Below are 19,645 nucleotides of genomic sequence, written 5' to 3'. Positions count from 1 at the left end.
CTTGGTTGCACCAAGTCATACGCCCTTCATCCGCCAATCCAAATGCCACCGTAGGGTAATTCCATTAGGAACGTCACCCATAGCAAAAATATGCACAACGCAATGCATTCAACAAACCAGAACTCATCGGCACAAAATAAATAATCAAAGGGCATATTTATTAAAACAAAATGTACCTTAACGTCTCCTTGCCACACCCGTCCCCGCTAACTCGGGACATTCCGACTTACGATGTCCTTCCTCTTGGAAATTGAAGCACACCGTGCCCTCACCCTTTGGCACCGAACATTCCCAAGACTTGTGACCCCTCACGCCACAATTGTTACATCTAGAAGCACTAGAATTCGATATACTCGTCCGTGTACCACCCGTGCTCACACTTGGACCCTTAGTCCTCTTACTTAGAGCATCATACGAAACAACTCTTCTCTCACTTGAAGGTTCACCCATCTTCGATCGCGAATACGACTCGAAACCTCTAGCCACGGCTAATAATTCCGCAAACGATTTCGCGTAACCTCTGCTAATTTTGTTCTTCAAGTCATCATTCAAAGTTCGATAGAAATCCTCCATCAACAAACGATCATTTCCCAAATACTCCGGGAAAAAACGAGCCTTCGTCATAAAGGTCGTCTTGAGAGTATTCAAATCCATCGAACCCTGTTGCAAATTTCGCAACTCATTAAGCAATTCTGACAAATCGGCTGAAGTTCGGAACTCCTCGAAGAATTCTTTCTTAAAATCGTCCCACGATAACGCCATAAATGGTTCACCACCGACAAGATCAATCTTACCATCCAACTAATCTTTCGCCCTACCCCGCAACAAACTAGTAGCGAGTCTTGTCCTCTTCCCGAGAGGGCAATCAATAGTACGAAAACACCCTTCAACATCCGAGATCCATGTTGTGCTAACCAAAGGATCCGGTTTCCCATCATACATCGAGAGTTTAGTCCTCATGAAGCTCTTAAGACAATGCTCCATTTCCCCAGTACTTTGAAGTTCAGAATACTTCCTATCCATTTCTTCTCGAAACGCACCCATTTGCTCCGCAACGGCGGCCGCAACCCTAGCGTTAAACTCAACGTCGTTCTTCTCGATCTCATTTTGCGTCGTCATTCTAAAGAATTCAAAATGATTAGTGCACGAACGTATAGAACAGCATGCACAACACCGCCCCATCTTGCTAAACACTCATCGTACATCACTTGTTAGACACGATTTGCACCCGTAATAAGGTTTGCAAGTCCTTATTACGCACACATGCCATATCAACTTGTTAGTACAACGACTATCTTGCTTGATGATATTCGCAACGCAAACAATAACAAAACACAACGCAATAATATTAATAATATCCACATATTAATATAAACGTTAGTTCACCTACAACCAAGGCACTAACTACAACCCGTTCCGACCCGTAATCCCTACAAGTCCCGCAACAAAATAAGCACACACAAAAGTCTAAGTCTAGGCACCTATCTCAAGTCACCTAAATCCCTTAGACCATGCTCTGATACCACTTGTAACGACCCAACCCGTTGTCCAACCGAAAAACGACAAAACGTTTTTTTTTTAAAACAAGAGCGGCGCACCAACCACAGGTGCGGTGCTTTTGGGGACATAAGAACGGCGCTCCTATTTCAGAAAGCGGTGCTCTTGTCGACTGACCAAAAAGACTACAACTTACAGATGAAAAGCGGCGCTTTTACCTCCAAAAGCGGCGCTCTTGGACCTGAACATGTGCAGTTTCAAAATATATAAGAGTTAAACCAACCCATTAAACCCAATTTAAAATCCATCAATTTAGTGACTCAAATACAAGTTTAATATGACTCAAAATACACTCGTTCACAATTTAAGTACTCCATAACCATAACGATTCATTAGTTTGTAACAAAACGACCTGTTTCGTTTAAACACGACAAAAGACCGAGCATGGCGATTGGGGATATACTACGCAATCCTAATCGATCCAAAAGCACGTCTTCTAAAGCACCTATGCGAGTCCACTAGTTCCTACACTTACCCGAGCCACCGCCTCCATGCAAATCTATAAAAAATGTAAACAACGAGAGGGTAAGCTAACGCTTTGTGAGTGAGAATATACTACATACATATATATGCATAAAATGAACACGCCACACAAATAATCAAATATCACATACCGGGGCATCCAAGTATAAGGAAAACTAAGCATACCGTTCAACCGCTATATAACAAGCTATTAACATCAACAATATAAGTACACCATCGATGATTCGTACAACGCCAATAAGCTACACCCGGAGGGTTAGCTATATCACAACAATAAAACAATAAAGCATAAAACGCCCGAGGTTAACCCCTTAACCCAATACCAAAAGTCAATTACCAAAATACCAAAATGAAGATTGGCCGAACTACACGAGCCTTAGTAAATCCGCATCCACACGAGATTACTATCTTCAATACCACCACAACATCGAGGTTGGCCGAACTACACGAGCCTTAGTGGATCCGCAACCACACGAGATCACTACCTCAATAAGATGACCGAACTACACGCGTCATCGTGAATCCGAACTACACGAGACCCACTTTCTCAATAAGATGACCGAAACTACACGCGTCATCGTGAATCCGCATCTACATGTGATCCACTTCTCCAATCACAAATCAATACTAACCCTTCGCCATTGGGGTTGTATAATCCACATCACAAGCATATGTGATAACGTACATACAAAGTGTGCACCTCGCCAAAGGTGGTCAACCAAACTGCACAACCGTGCCAATTGGACCTACTGTAGTGACCCTAACTTTTCCATGTTCTTATATACTAAATGAAATTGATATTTTACATGATTAAATGTTTCCAACATGTTAAGCAATCAAACTTGTTAAAACTTGATTGATTGAATTGAGTTTCATGTAGACAATTGACCACCCAAGTTGACCGGCGATTCACGAACGTTAAAACTTGTAAAAACTATATGATGACATATATATGGATATATATATATATATATATATATATATATATATATATATATATATATATATATATATATATATATATATATATATATATATATGTATATATATAGTTAACATGATATTATGATAAGTAAGTATCTCACTAGGTATATTAACAATGAGTGTTATACATAAAAATGAGTTATTGAATAAAGAAACTCGAAACGATATATATAACGATTATCATTATAACAACGTCTTACTAAATACATATGAATCATATTAAGCTATTGATACACTATGTTTAAACATGATAAATGATAAGTAAACATATCATTAAGTGTATTAACAATGAACTACATATGTAAAAACAAGACTACTAACTTAAGGTTTTCGAAACAAGACATATATGTAACGATTATCGTTGTAACGACATTTAAATGTATATATATCATATTAAGATATATTAATACATCATAATATCTTGATAATGTAATAATTTAACATCTCATTAGATATAATAAACAATCGGTTAACAACATTTAACAAGATCGTTAACTTAAAGGTTTCAAAACAACACTTACATGTAACGACTAACGATGACTTAACGACTCAGTTAAAATATATATACATGTAGTGTTTTAATATGTATTTATACACTTTTGAAAGACTTCAAGACACTTATCAAAGTACTTCTACTTAACAAAAATGCTTACAGTTACATCCTCATTCATTTTCATCAACAATTCTACTCGTATGCACTCGTATTTGTACTCGTACAATACACAGCTTCTAAATGTATTTACTATTGGTATATACACTCCAATGATCAGCTCTTAGCAGCCCTTGTGAGTTACCTAACCATGTAGGAACCATCATTTAACATCTATCATGAAATATCTCACAAAATTACAAACTAATGGAGCCTATATGGGAGCATCAAATTCACGTAAAGTAGCATACTCACAAACACATTCACTTTGCAATTTTTTTGAATCAAATTACTCTCTCTCTCTCTCTCTCAAGTGTTCTTCAATTGTTCTAAGTGTTCTTCATCATCTTCATCAAAATCTAGCTCAATCTAGTTCATAAATCCATACATAAACCAAGTTACAAAACAACTACTCAAGAACATACCAACAACACTTCTAAGTTTGCTAGCTTACTTTCAATCTTGCAAATCCATTTCAAGTGATCATCCAACCTCAAGAAATCTTTCTTATTTACAGTAAGATATCTTTCTAATACAAGGTAGTACTCATATTCAAACTTTGATTCAATTTCTATAACTATAACAATCTTATTTCGAGTGGAAATCTTACTTGAACTTGTTTTCGTGTCATGATTTTGCTTCAAGAACTTTCAAGCCATCCAAGGATCCTTTGAAGCTAGATCTATTTTTATCATTTCTAGTAGGTTTATCCACAAAACTTGAGGTAGTAATGATGTTCATAACATCATTCGAATCATATATATAAAACTATCTTATTCGAAGGTTTAAACTTGTAATCACTAGAACATAGTTTAGTTAATTCTAAACTTGTTCGCAAACAAAAGTTAATCCTTCTAACTTGACTTTTAAAATCAATTATACACATGTTCTATATTTATATTATATGCTAACATAATGATTTAAAATCTGAAAACACGAAAAACACCGTAAAACTGGATATACGCCGTCGTAGTAACACCGCGGGCTGTTTTGGGTTAGTTAATTAAAAACTATGATAAACTTTGATTTAAAAGTTGTTCTTCTGGAAAAATAATTTTTTTTATGAACATGAAACTATGTCCAAAAATCAAGGTTAAACTCAAAGTGAAAGTATGTTTTCCAAAATGGTCATCAAGACGTCGTTCTTTCGACTGAAATGACTACCTCTTATAATATTGACTTGTAACCTGTATTTCCGACTATAAACTTATATTTTTCTGTTTAGATTCATAAACTTAAGTTCAATATGAAACTATAGCAACTTGAATCACTCAAAACGGATTTAAAACGAAGAAGTTATGGGTAAATCAAGATTAGATAATTTTGCTTGTTGTAGCTACGTGAAAATTGGTAACAAATCTATATTAATCATATCCTAGCTAACTTATATTGTATTATACATGTATTCTAATATATTATGTAATCTTGGGATACCATAGACACGTATACAAATGTTTTGACATATCATATCGACCCATGTATATATATTATTTGGAACAACCATAGACACTCTATATGCAGTAATGTTTGAGTTAGCTATACAGGGTTGAGGTTGATTCCAAAAATATATATACTTTGAGTTGTGATATAGCTTGAGACGTATATACACTGGGTCGTGGATTGATTCAAGATAATATATATCGATTTATTTTTGTACATCTAACTGTGGACAACTAGTTGTAGATTATAACCAACTGGGCAGTAGCTTGGTTGGTACCCACCTCCTTTGATCCCCGGGCCCACTGTTGGATACCCTTACCAAATATGGGGTGCAGGTTCAATTCTGGTCTGCGCCAACTGTTGGGTATTGGGGGGAGGAGTTTTACCTGGCATACTTAGTCCTTGTGGGGTGGGCGGTATGGGTTGTCAAAGGCAACACAGGGCTAAGGTGTCCCTGCCAATCTACACTTTGTTACCAAACTAATTGTAGGTTATTAACGAGGACAGCTGACTTAATAAACTTAAAACAGTAAAACGTATTAAAAATTTTGTACATATATTTTGAACATACTTTGATATATATGTACATATTTTTTATAGGTTTGTGAATCGACCAGTGGCCAAGTCTTACTTCCCGACGAAGTAAAAATCTGTGAAAGTGAGTTATAGTCCCACTTTTAAAATCTAATATTTTGGGATGAGAATACAGCAAGTTTTATAAATGTTTTACGAAATAGACACAAGTAAATGAAACTACATTATATGGGTGAATGATCGAAGCCAAATATGCCCCTTTTTGCTTGGTAGCCTAAGAATTAGGGAACATCACTAATTTTGAGAATTAGTGCACCCCTAATTGACACAAATCCTAAAGATAGATCTATTGGGCCTAACGAACCCCATCCAAAGTACCAGATGCTTTAGTACTTCGAATTCATTTTTATCATGTCCGATGGATGTCCCAGAATGATAGGGGATATTCTTATATGCATCTTGTTAATGTCGGTTACCAGTTGTTCACCATATGAATGATTTTTATCTCTATGTATGGGATGTATACTGAAATATGAAATCTTGTGGTCTATTATTACGATTTAATATATATAGGTTAAACCTATAACTCACCAACATTTTTGTTGACGTTTAAAGCATGTTTATTCTCAGGTAATTATTAAGAGCTTCCGCTGTTGCATGCTAAAATATGGACAAGATTCAGTGTCAGCATGACTGTATAATATTGTTTAAAACTGCATTCGAGATTTACTTTATTGTAACATATTAATATTGTAAAACAATATGTATTGGTCGTGTGTATGTGTGATATTTTTAGATTATCAACTCTTGATAATCTAGATGGTGTCCTTTTAGCCTTCCCGATAAAATAAAGGTTATGGTTTGTTTTAAAAACGAATGCAGTCTTTGAAAAACGTCTCATATAGAGGTCAAAACCTCGCAAAGAGATCAATTAATATGAAATGTTTATAATTGATATGAATGGGACATTTCACCTATTACACAAGTCCATCAAATCCACCTATATGTGAAGTGAGCTCTATCACCGAGAACCACTTCACCCGACCCGCACCCATCATACACATACATATGCACATAGGATATTAACACTCACCTTGTCGTCTTGATGAATGCAACCGAACAAATCCGCAAACGCCAATGGAACGTACCTATTCCATTTATCACATAACAAACAACACAATTAGGGTGGATTTACAAACCAACCTAATTTGACAACTAGTGCAATTTCGACCCAAATGCACTTCCAAACACAAACCGCGCCCAAACTAACCAATAATCACTAACACAAGTGAGAATGGTCCTAATACGCCAACTAAACCCAATCATAAGGGTTAAACACCCATCTTGCCCAATTTAACACCTAAACCTAAATTTTGACCCAAATTCAAAATTAGTTAACCAATACACCCAAAATGGTTTCCAACACTTCTATAATCACTAACACTAGTGATTATACACCATTATAAGCCTTAAACATATTTAAATCATCATCTAACCCAAAACCCACCAAGTATCAAAAATAACTAGTCACCATAAACTCACTTCATCATCTAAATGGGTTTTACAACTAACAAGCTCAAAACCCTAACTTGAATATCAAATCATAAAGATGAAATTCGGAGTTGAGACTTACCAATACCACCAAAATGATGCCGTTGACGAGTAGAACAACTTTAACACTTGCACTTTAACCCGAATCAACCTTCTTCTTCTCCAAATGGAGCTTTCTCTCAATAAAATGGGTTTCTCACTCTAGGGTTTGATGAAAGTGTTTGTGTGGGTGAAATGAGGATAAGAATGATCAATAGATCAGTTTTAATGGCTCAAAACTGACCCTAAGTGAAAAGACCCAAGTACCCCTCATTTAACTCTTTTAAAATTTCCAACAGCACTCACTCAGGACCAAAAGCGGTGCTCCTAGGCTAGTAGTGGCGCTCCTAGAGCCTTCCAGCTCACAAATTGAAATTTAAAATGTTCGGGCTTGAATTACGATCGTCTGGCCTTTTGATTCGCCTCAATCCGAGTCCGTATGAGGAAGTTATGACCAAAATGGTGAAAGTGCGCATAACCTCTCTTTACACGCTCCATTCTCCAGGTTTCCAACACCCGACACCTGAAACATTATTTTATTAATAAAATAATATACTTCATCGTTTAAACACCTCTCGGAACATTTGTACTACGAAAAACGGGGTGTTACAAATAACTTAAATACGAGACATTAATTTAAAAAGGAGAATTTAGCTTACAGTGATTATTAATCGCGTAGCGTTACACGGACAGAACTTCGACTTTAAAACCCGTAAATAATCTTTACATTACCTAAACTAACTAATATAAAACTAAACTAATTTATATTATATTATATATATATATATATATATATATATATATATATATATATATATATATATATATATATATTATACATATGGATAGATAGATTAATGATGGTGTGTGTAATTCGGCCAGAAAACATTGCCTTTTATAGAACCTAGCCTGCTACAGTAAGCCATGCGATCGCATGGTTTTTGTGCTTCCTGGCCATGCGATCGCATGACCAGCCTGTCCAGCTCCAATTGCTTCCAAAACGTGGGCGGCTGCTCGATTTATTTAATATATAATATAATATAATATATATAATTTTATATAATTATATATATATATATATATATTATATTATATTCTTGTGCAATGTTGACTTGTGATTTTAGGTCCGTTATCTCACGCGTTGATACTCGGTTTATGTCTCTATTTCGGATTTTCGAACGTCTTTTCGTACGCTTAGATATCTTGTATTTTGCGTTCCGCGACTTGTACTTTTATCAATATTTAGACGTTGATCATCAATAAATTGAACCACTTGAAGTGTATCTTGTACATTTGAGGTTTTTGGACGTTTGCGTCTTCAAATCTTCGTTTTCTTCTTTTGTCACCGCACTTGTTTATTTAAACGATTATTACATAAAAATAGAACAATAGTAACTAAAAGCTTTACATATTGGAAGGATATTGATACTAATATATGTTCATTTAGAGCACTATCAAATATCACCACACTTGAACGTTGCTTGTCCTCAAGCAATACAGAACTTGAAATTAAATCACACTTCACTTGAATCACCTTTTTTATTCTCACACTTTATACATAAGTGATTTTGATACGGTGGTATAAACAATGATAGTAACAATGTGGTTTACAGTCCCACATGACTATGAAAATTTAGATCCTTTAAGGAAATTGGATCTTTATGAAAACATTTGATCTTTTGAAAATTCATTCTAGCTTTTACCCTAGATGATTTTTCCAGAATAACCCTTCACCGGTGTTTACAAAATATTTTTGTGGGTTTTGTGGGTTTCAGATTTGAAAATTTTAGCTCAAAACTTATGGTTTTGTGTCACCCACTTGCTAATCCTTGTATTAGGAAAGCACACGTCCAGTTTACTTGCTCCGTATATTACCTTTTGGTAAACTACCATCCGGTTGTAATGTTAAGGCAATGTCTAATGACATGCAGATGTTCATGGTTCACAACGTGTCGGATGCAATTACTATCCTTTGTAGGAGCAAAAGTAAAGATCACCCTATAATTTTTCGGTCTGGCACAAGGTCCTGTCTTCGACCATGCTATGCAACCACCGTTCTTACGGTTGATACCTGATTTGGTTCAGGTGACCTAATGAATTCCAGGTGAATTTCTAAGATTTTACGTTCAATGGTAATGAACGCATTGAAAATAGGTTTTCAGAAAACAAATCGGTTTTAATTTTGATCAAAATATTTTCTCGTTCAAGCTCGAGTTTAGATATCATTGAATTCCATGAGTTTGTAATTCTCAATCTTTAAGGTCAATCTCAAGGATTGATTAATATCAGGCTTAAATGCTGATTTTTAATCTTTAAGGAGATTATCCTTTCTGGGGGTCTGATTCATTAGTCTTATCAAGCTAATTTGCACGGCGCCCTCCCCATTTTACGAGACAGATCCTCTCATGGTTAGGATAAGTCTGACCACTTGGCGACCCTGTTTGATGTTGAGGTCCATGGATTTCCTGCAGATTTTAGAGATGACTTTTCTAGATTTTTCGTCAACCTACATCTGGTCTGGACGACAACTTCTTGACCTAAATCAAGAAGCGCGTGTCTTTTTCGGAAGACTTTACTTCCTTTTAATGATGGAATTGATTCATCGTGTAGATCCATCTTTTTTTCAAATATATTACAGTAAATCGGGTAAAACTAATTAATATCGTCCAAAACAAAAGTACCTGCAATAACTTTACAGAAACATGTGATAGATAGTTTTTTTAATTGAAAAACTTGGTACATTCTCCCCACACTTGGCTTTTATTTGTTTATTTCTTTGCCTTTTTATTCTCCTATTTTCCATTTTAAATGAATTCAAGTATTTTAGGTTGTTTCTCAATTTATGTCCTTTCCGAGGTAACGATAATTTCGGTATTAACACCTAGTTTTTATCGTTCATAAATATGTATAAATATGATTTTTAATTCATTTAGCAAAAAAAATTTCAAATTTTCACAAAATTTAGAAAATAAACCAAGTATAAACCCGAGAGAATTTATAACCCTTCCCCACACTTGAGATCATGCAATGCCCTCATTTGCATGAAATCAGACTATAATTATAAATTCATGAGGGTGATTAGTGTAGAAAAATGATTAAAATACCCTGTTTGTAATTTCAAAGCTCGTCGAATGATAGATGGCGCGCCTCATCGTTCATTACTTTTGTTATTTTATCACACATGTTTTTCTTCAAAAATGGTTGCTTTTCTGAACTGTTTGCTAATCTTTGAAAATGCGTCTTTTACCCTAACTTATCATGCATTTTTGTTAACGAGTTATGCACTAACCCGAATCCCGAATTTAACGTTAAGTGGGGTTAGACATCCCCACACTTAGCTGACGACATGTGAAGTCGGTAGAATAAGTTCCACGAATTAGAATAGTGAGCCAGTTATTTACATCTCGGATGGTATAAAATATATCAATGGGTTTAAAGTTTAAACCCACCCGATCGTCACTACTTAATTCTTTTTTAAGTGTAGCTTTAAGTAAATGGATATGTCTCTTTTCTGGTTCTTGGTCAAATGGATCGCTATACACCGACATACATATTTCTTTAGGGTGGACAATTCCTAATATTTCCTTCTGTTCATTCACGGGATCAAAGTTATTACCTATATTACCCAATTGGGTGAAATCCGAGGTGTCAATATCTATTACAGCTCGTAGTTCATCTTCGGTAGATGACTCGTCTATTGAGAATATTGGGTTGGAATGTTGTGGAATGGTGAATTTCGGGATCGAAGCAAATTCTTCTTCATTAACGGTCCTTATCGGTCCCACCATTTTGGTCTCGAGGGTAAAATTTTCAACGTTATCATTTTCCCAATAGTACCAATTTGTCACCCTTACTTCTTCTTCATCTATTGATGGATCGATGATTTCGTCGGTAGAGGTCAATGTGTCGGTATGTTGTGAAATTGGTAAAACTGAATAAAAGGTATCATCAGGATAATTGGTGATTTCGGAGCTCTCGAATTCAACAAAATTCGATGATATGGGATTTTCTTGCACAATACTCCTCAGATTAACAGGTGTGTAATCTGATAGAGTTTCAGCTTGCCTATTTGCAAACTCTCTCATTTGTTCATTTTGAGCATCAAATTCTTCGAGTTTGATTTTCATATAATCTAAAAAAATTTCAGACACATAATTTTTCTCGTCTTCTGGTTGTTGAGTTTGGATATATTCTTGGGAATAATCCCAATTTGAATCTTCATAATCGTTCCATTCAGGTTCCATGGGTACATAATTTTTTATAGGAACGTAATAATAACATTCCCATATTGAATGATAATCTCCACAGATTTCACAACCAGTTATTGTTTCGTTATTCGTGATCCAAGATTGACCGAACAAATTTTCATCAATACTCGTTTGAGAGTATTGATTTAATTGATTTTGCATGTCAGAAAGAGTTTCCAAAATATTTTCGAGATTTTCCATAATACGCTTATTACTAAATTTTAGCTACAATGTAGTGCATTTACTAATTATCCTAAAAATTATATAAGTTATCAAATTAATAGACTTTTCTGATTTTTCCCACGTTTCGAATAGTCAATAGATGCAGCAGGTAGCCAGGATCCTTTAAATCGGAAAATCCAGAACTCGCCACTAACAAATCCAACTATTACTACGAACAAGAAAATTGGTGTCTATCAATTCAATCGTTTACAATAATTTTCCTTTGAAATTTAAAGATAAAAAAAATTCTATGTCCTAAAAACTAGAGCGTAGAAATGAAAAAGAAAAAGCGCGTCGAAAAACCAAGTAGTCGAAAAGTAAAAATAAGAAAGAAAAGCGTCGAAACTTAAAAGTCTAAAAACTACAAATTGCGTCTAAAGGTATTAAAGCTTAAAAGGAATTCTATATCCAAAACAGAAATAACTTAATTAGGCACTAAAATCTATAAATTGCGTAATAAAATTCTAAAGCGCCTAAATCTTAATCTAAAGAAAAAGCACTTAGGAGATTTTACGGCAAAGCTTTAAAGATCTAGGAATATAAAAATAACTACGGCAAAAACTAACTTAAAACTAATTACGAATGACAAATATTAAAAACTATTAATTTAACCGAATAAAACGATACAAAATATAAAAATAAAACTAAAGTTATAAAAATACAATTTTTATAAAAAACAAATTATTTTTTTATTATTTATATAAAAGTATTGATTTATACATTTAATAATAATATATAAACTTAATATAACAAATTATATATTAAAACTAGAAATATAAATATGTTAAATAAATAAACCCTAAATAATAATAATTAAATTTAAACCCTACTCCGTATTAATTACCTCGAATGTGTGTCAGACCAGTCATCCATGCGATCGCATGGTTTTAAGGTGTTGGGCTCATGCGATCGCATGGCCCAGCAAACCAGAAATGATTCGGGCTTCTTAAACTGACTCGGCCCAAATTTATAATTTATATATTATTTGATTTATTATTATAGAAAATATTTATATTAATTTAAATAAACTTATATTTTAAAAAACTGAAATAAAAATATATATATATATATATATATATATATATATTTTTTTTTTTTATTTTTTTTTTTTTTTTATAAATTATAAACTAAATCTTTGAAAATATATATTTTTTTTCTTATTTTTATATTTTTTTAACACTTATTAAAAATACAAAATATTTTTACAGAATAAGAAATTATATATTTTTTTTACAAAAATATACTTTTAATAAAATATAGCGTTTTTTTTTCCACCGAGTCCCCGGCAACGGCGCCAAAAACTTGATGTGTGCGAGGTGGCGTACGAAATACTATTATTAATATTACGAAATACGATACAATTTACACAAGTTTTAATTATTTATTTACAAATGGGATATACTTAAACTCTGCTACAACACTATAGGCAGTGTACCTAATCGTAGAGTAGTATAGTTTTTAGTAAGTCCGGTTCGTTTCACGGGGAGACGGCTTATGTTACACTATATTTTAAACAACTATATTTGTACAATATATATATATATATATATATATATATATATATATATATATATATATATATATATATATATATATATATATATATATATATATATATATATATATTACAATTATTATTATTATAAAAGGGGTGGTTTTACCGTTTAATGACTGGTTTGTCGATTTTATATTTTAAGCGTAAAGATAAATGACGATATTTAAATAACGATAAAATAAATAACAAAAATTAAAATGACAATAAATAAAAGTACGAGGAAATATAAAATAAAATATATTATGCTTATTTAAACTTCCGTAATCATGATGTTTGACGTTTTAATTTTAATTTATTACCCTGGGTTAATTGTCCTTTGTCCTGATTTATTTGAAACCTATCTGGTTTTTGCCCATAATAGTCCATCGGTCATAATTATAAAATGCTCGTCAAATTAACCTTATTCCCCAAGTCAAATATCCCAACTAATTAGGGATTCGAACTGTAACAAGGTTTTAATACTTTGTTAATAATTACACCAGGTTATCGACTGCGTGTAATCCAAAGTTTTAATACTTTGTTAACAATTACACCAATTACCCTTGTATGTAATCCACCCCTGTTTTAATGAGTCCATTGACTATTAATCCATCCCCGTGTCCGGTCAAATGAACAATTATTAGTATTTATAAATATCCCGCTCACCGTACCCGATCGAGCGTATGTGGTTATATATAAATACGTCAAATTATAAATCTCTATATTAAATTAACGAGATATCATTTAGTTAATATAAAGCCCATTAATAGCCCATAGTCCAATTTCCACAAGTGTCGGTCTTTTGTCCAAACCCCAATTATGGTCCAAAGTTCAATAACCCCGTCTTAATAATTAGTCCAACATTACGATTACTTTGGCTCAAATAAGCATAATAATAACTTAAATACGAGACATTAATTTAAAAAGGAGAATTTAGCTTACAGTGATTATTAATCGCGTAGCGTTACACGGACAGAACTTCGACTTTAAAACCCGTAAATAATCTTTACATTACCCAAACTAACTAATATAAAACTAAACTAATTTATATATATATATATATATATATATATATATATATATATATATATATATATATATATATTAAATATAAATATATATTATACAGAGGGAGAGATAGATTAATGATGGTGTGTGTAATTCGGCAGAAAACGCTGCCTTTTATAGAACCTGGCCTGCTACAGTATGCCATGCGATCGCATGGTTTTTGTGCTTCCTGGCCATGCGATCGCATGGCCAGCCTGTCCAGCTCCAATTGCTTCCAAAACGTGGGCGGCTGCTCGATTTATTTAATATATAATATAATATAATATATATAATTTTATATAATTATATATATATATATATATATATATATATTATATTATATTCTTGTGCAATGTTGACTTGTAATTTTAGGTCCGTTGTCTCGCGCGTTGATACTCGGTTTATGTCTCGGTTCCGGATTTTCGAACGTCTTTTCGTACGCTTAGATATCTTGTATTTTGCGTTCCGCGACTTGTACTTTTATCAATATTTAGACGTTGATCATCAATAAATTGAACCACTTAAAGTGTATCTTGTACATTTGAGTTTTTTGGACGTTTGCGTCTTCAAATCTTCGTTTTCTTCTTTTGTCTCCGCACTTATTTATTTAAACGATTATTACATAAAAATAGAACAATTGTAACTAAAAGCTTTACATATTGGAAGGATATTGATACTAAATATATGTTCATTTAGAGCACTATCAGATATGTTTGATGATTATTTAAATGTGGGTGAGAAAACACGATATGTTTGTCTAATAATTTTTCTAAGTGTATAATTGACTTATATGGTAGTGAATATTTGAGAAAGCTAACGGCAAACGATATTGCTCGATTCGGCGCACGAAGAGAAACACGGTTTTAGATGGATGTTTGCTAGTATTGACTGTATGCATTGGGAATTGAGAATTTGTCCCAATGAATGGAAAGATCAATATACTAGAGGTAGAGGTGATCATGTTACCCTACGATCATGCTTTGAAGCGGTTGCTTATACGATATGTGAATTTGCATGCATTTTTTGGCATGACTGGTTCTAAAACTATATAAATGTTTTACATCATTCTTCGTCGTTTGATTCACTTGAAAATGATACATCTCCACCATCACCGTTTGAAGTAAAGGAAAATCATTATCTTTTTGATTATTATCTAGGAAACACTATATATCCAGATTGAACAACAAATAGTAAAGGGATATACGCAAGGTTGAAGAACTCGGATCTCTGGGAGAACTCGGATCTCCGGGAGATCTCGTTTGGACATTTTTGGGGAGATCTCGACATCTCAGAATGATCTCGGAAATATCTCGGACGTTGACTTTTCATTTTTCTAATATAAATATGTATATATATATATATATATAAATAAATAAATAAATATATATGAATTTATATACATTTTTACGAAATTTTACAAGAAAATCCGAGAAATGAGCTAGAAATTACAAGATTTTACAACAAAAATCGAAAAATGAACGAAAATATCCGAGAAATCGTGGTTTTGACCGAGTTTGACCTCATTAACCGAGAATCCTAATAGTAATTCACAAATCATACATATAAATCTCTTGTACGTATGTACAACAATCCATAATCGTCATCCATTTCATTCTAGACTCCCAATTAATTTATCGAAACAATTTTCGGTTCGGGTTCAGGTTCAAGTTTAAGTGGAGATGGTTGTTCCTCCCCAGACGGACTACCGGGCTTCTCAATCTCCAAGTCTTTAAGACTTTCATTACTATCCTTTTTAGATTTTGGCTCCTCCTCTTGTTTCGGCTGAGTAGTCGGATCTTCACATAATTCAAACTGATTATAACCTTCTGGCAGTTTTTCAACAATCTCTTGCAGCTTCCCAGTTTTTTCATCATCACGATCCATCTCAATAGCAACCTATAAACACAATAAAATAATTTATAATTGAAATATCAAGGTTTTATTAATCTTTATCAAAAAAAAAAAAAAAAAAAAAAAAAAAATTAATTATACTTACTTGTATAGCTCTGTTTTTAAAAAGTGGTAAAAATCTGTTTTTGCAAAACACATTGAAAAGAGCGGTGCAGATAATCAATGGGATTGTAGAAGTTGAAGCACTGCTTGATTTTTTCATTCCAAATAATATACCAGCTACAACTTGTGTTAAGATCAAAGAAAATATTGTAGCATTATGTGCAAGAGGCCAGTAACTTCCATCTGTTTGGTATTTTACATAGTAAACATTCATAATCTGCAATAAAAAAATATATATATACACAACATTATCATCAGTATGAAAATATGAAATTTGATAATAACGAGTTAATGAGCGAAAAAAAATAAATTAAGCACCTGATTTCGATATACAAGAAAGGCAAAGCAAAAGTAGATGAGCAAGAAAGGCAATATCAAAGGTGCCAAAATGCAGAAGGTGAAACCAAGTAGACCAAACAGAAGGACACGTGTGACTTCTGTATGGAACGAAAAAGTGACGGGACGAACAAAATCTTCTTCCTTCATTAAAACACATTTAAACAGCCAATTTCCGATTAACGGAACGGGCTGCAACAGTTCACATGACAGCCCTGTCCAACCTGATGTCATCACATACGTCATAAAGAAGGATGCTTGTTTGGGTATCAATTCGGCAAGTAGTGTAGCCAAGTCTTTAGGGCTAGTAACCGTAAGCTTACCCATTCTCTCAATCCAAGAACCCGAAAGGATATTAGAAAAATAAACGTTCCAAAACATGAATATAAGGACTTTGACACACGCACTTCGTTTCCTAACACTTCGAGACACGGCTCCCTCAAGAGTGGAAAATAGCATCATTAGAGGTGGGACGATTGTAAGAAACACGGTAAGAACCAAACTTGGAAGATACCCGGTAATAAGGTTGATATAGTTTTTGTCCGAGACTCGTTTTAGGAAAGGAAATGCGTACTGTAGATGCTGGATTTTGGTGAGACCTTGAACAAATGTAGTAGGCAATAAAAACAAGATGCTGAAGACAATGGATGCAATGAATACTGATATTTTACGTATCCATAGTAAATTGTAAGGTACGCAAAGGTTTTGCCAGTACACATCACGAGGCTCGGGTGCTAATTCTGTGACCCATAACATCGGGTCTGCTGATTGGATAGTGTGTGCTACCACTAAAGCATCATATCGACTCCTAAAGAACACCAATGCCGCTTCAGACTCCTACATTCATTTAACATATTTAATTCATTATTTGCACTTACTACATCTAGCATATACTCCCTCCATCCCATATTGTCCTCAAAAACATACAGTTTAAGAAATGTTATTTGTACTTTTTGTTTACTTTACAGTTTTACCCCTTACTTTTTAACTAACTTTTTGTATTACATGCATAAAGTAAAGGTATAATGAAACTTTACCTTATTTTTCTTATTTATTTATAGAAGTGCACAGTTAAGTTGGGACATTTCAAAATGAATTACTGGACAATTAATTAAGGACGGAGGGAGTATATAATTAGTGAATGTACATGTAAGATATGATATTAATACCTTTTCTCTGAGTTCATCATCCATGTTACGACTCGTTAACTCATTTCCTGATTCTCGACCAACCATTTTAAAAGATTTTGATTTTCCTCCACAAAGCCCACACTTTTCAGAATTGGGTTCGCAACACTGCTTATCGGTACCAGGGACCGTTGTCATCACTTTATACATCTTCTCTGCATCCTCCTGCAAAAAGAAGATAAATAATAAAGCCCAACCTGTTATATCTTCTAGGCACTTAACCTAAGGACTGTTTTTAGCCCCAATCTTACAAATTAAGCCCACCCATCACCAAGATGGCCAAGTGGTTGACGTCATGACTCACAAGATGTCTCTCAAGTTCAAACCTCACTAGCTACACATCTTGGGGTGGCCTGGAAGAGGCTTGAAAATGGTCACAGGATACCCCAGTTAGACCACGTACGGGTGACTAAGCTTGTATACATATTTTTGAGTTTTTAAAGTTTCATTGTGGGATTTGTGGTTTATACCCGATAATGTAAATATTAAATATAAATGCTTATAGAGTTAGATAATATAGGAGTAGTTACCATAAGTTGTTGAACGGCACCAAATCGATAGACTATTTGGTGGGAAATGTAACTTGATGCGTAGTAGTTGCTAAAGAACTTCCCGACAGACTCACTGTAAGATTCTACTGAAGACCATGGGATGCCACGTACAAGAACCGTGAAGTTACTTGGTCTTGCTGGAAATCTATTAACTTGCTCCATTCTCATTTTCGCAATGTTTTTATACTCCTATATATATAGTAGCCACATCACAACAATAATGATAATGATTAATATAATATAATATATTCTTCTAGTAAATCAAATAACTATACAGTACGTCACTAACATAACATAATTTATCAGATTATGTTGATGACGATAGAAAACCCCCTTACAAAGTACAGAAGAGTGCAAGCACAAGCAGATATAACATATAACGTGAAGCAATGGGCCCACAACCTGAGAAATAGAAGAGGTATAAGTAATATATTAAATTTACATTATTTAAAAATACAACAACGACAACACCTAATCCTGCGCTTGCAAGGTATGGGTCATTATTTAAAAATACATGTCAGGTATATCAACTATTAGCAGGCAAGCAAATTTTAGAGATGCATATCTATTTGCATCTATGTGTCTATCTATATACGTATTATGTATATTGTAATATAATTGACACCATATTATATACATACCATCTAGAACCTTCTCCGACATTGCCAATAGTCAATAAATCCATGGGTGTTGTATCTTCGGCTTGTTGCATCCCTTGGCCAAAGTAATTTAGTGGAAGCACAAGAAAGGTGCAAAGAATAGTAGCAATCGCAAAAATACGAATACTGCCATTTAATTTATTAACAATAATCACATACTATAAACTAATAATGAAAATAATAGTAATGTACGTAATATATTGGAAAGAATGGTTAATTAGGGATAGGTTGGGACCTAAAAACAACGATCCTGAGGAAGACAACAGCATCTATACCGCCAGAAGCAAAAATATCTTCTTCAGTTGCTTGCCAAGCTTTTAAAATCCAGCTTGCAGAAGGAACAAATTTTTGAATACAGATATCATCACTGCGTGTTCGACCCTGGGCAACTCGTTGACCAAAATAAACTCTAACATTCAGGGGTTGTTTTCTCAATATGGAATACAATGAGAACATCCCCACCGAAATCCCTATGTTCATACCAGCCGATGTCAATAAAGCTGGTATGTCCATCTTTCACCGATTAACCACCTACTTATATAACTTATGATGATGATGATGATGATGCTTGATTGAATAATTGATTTTATCTCCAATCTTGTATGTCGTTTA

General features: G+C 33.8%; 1 protein-coding gene across 1 annotated transcript; it reads right to left on the bottom strand.

The window, feature by feature from the left end:
* Positions 1-15,912: 15,912 nt before the first annotated feature.
* Positions 15,913-19,546, bottom strand: LOC139844220 (CSC1-like protein RXW8). Its single transcript, XM_071834442.1, has 8 exons — positions 19,269-19,546; positions 19,016-19,159; positions 18,713-18,776; positions 18,354-18,563; positions 17,806-17,988; positions 16,619-17,473; positions 16,284-16,517; positions 15,913-16,183 (listed from the first exon to the last, which is right to left on the bottom strand). The coding sequence occupies exons 1-8, from the start codon at positions 19,544-19,546 to the stop codon at positions 15,914-15,916; spliced, it is 2,238 nt and encodes a 745-aa protein (XP_071690543.1). The 3' UTR covers position 15,913.
* Between the last annotated feature and the right edge of the window lie 99 nt (positions 19,547-19,645).

Source organism: Rutidosis leptorrhynchoides, chromosome 4, assembly GCF_046630445.1.
Source record: "Rutidosis leptorrhynchoides isolate AG116_Rl617_1_P2 chromosome 4, CSIRO_AGI_Rlap_v1, whole genome shotgun sequence".
NCBI lineage: Eukaryota > Viridiplantae > Streptophyta > Magnoliopsida > Asterales > Asteraceae > Rutidosis > Rutidosis leptorrhynchoides.
Note: the sequence above shows the minus strand (reverse complement) of the source record. Positions and strands in the feature narration are given on the sequence as shown.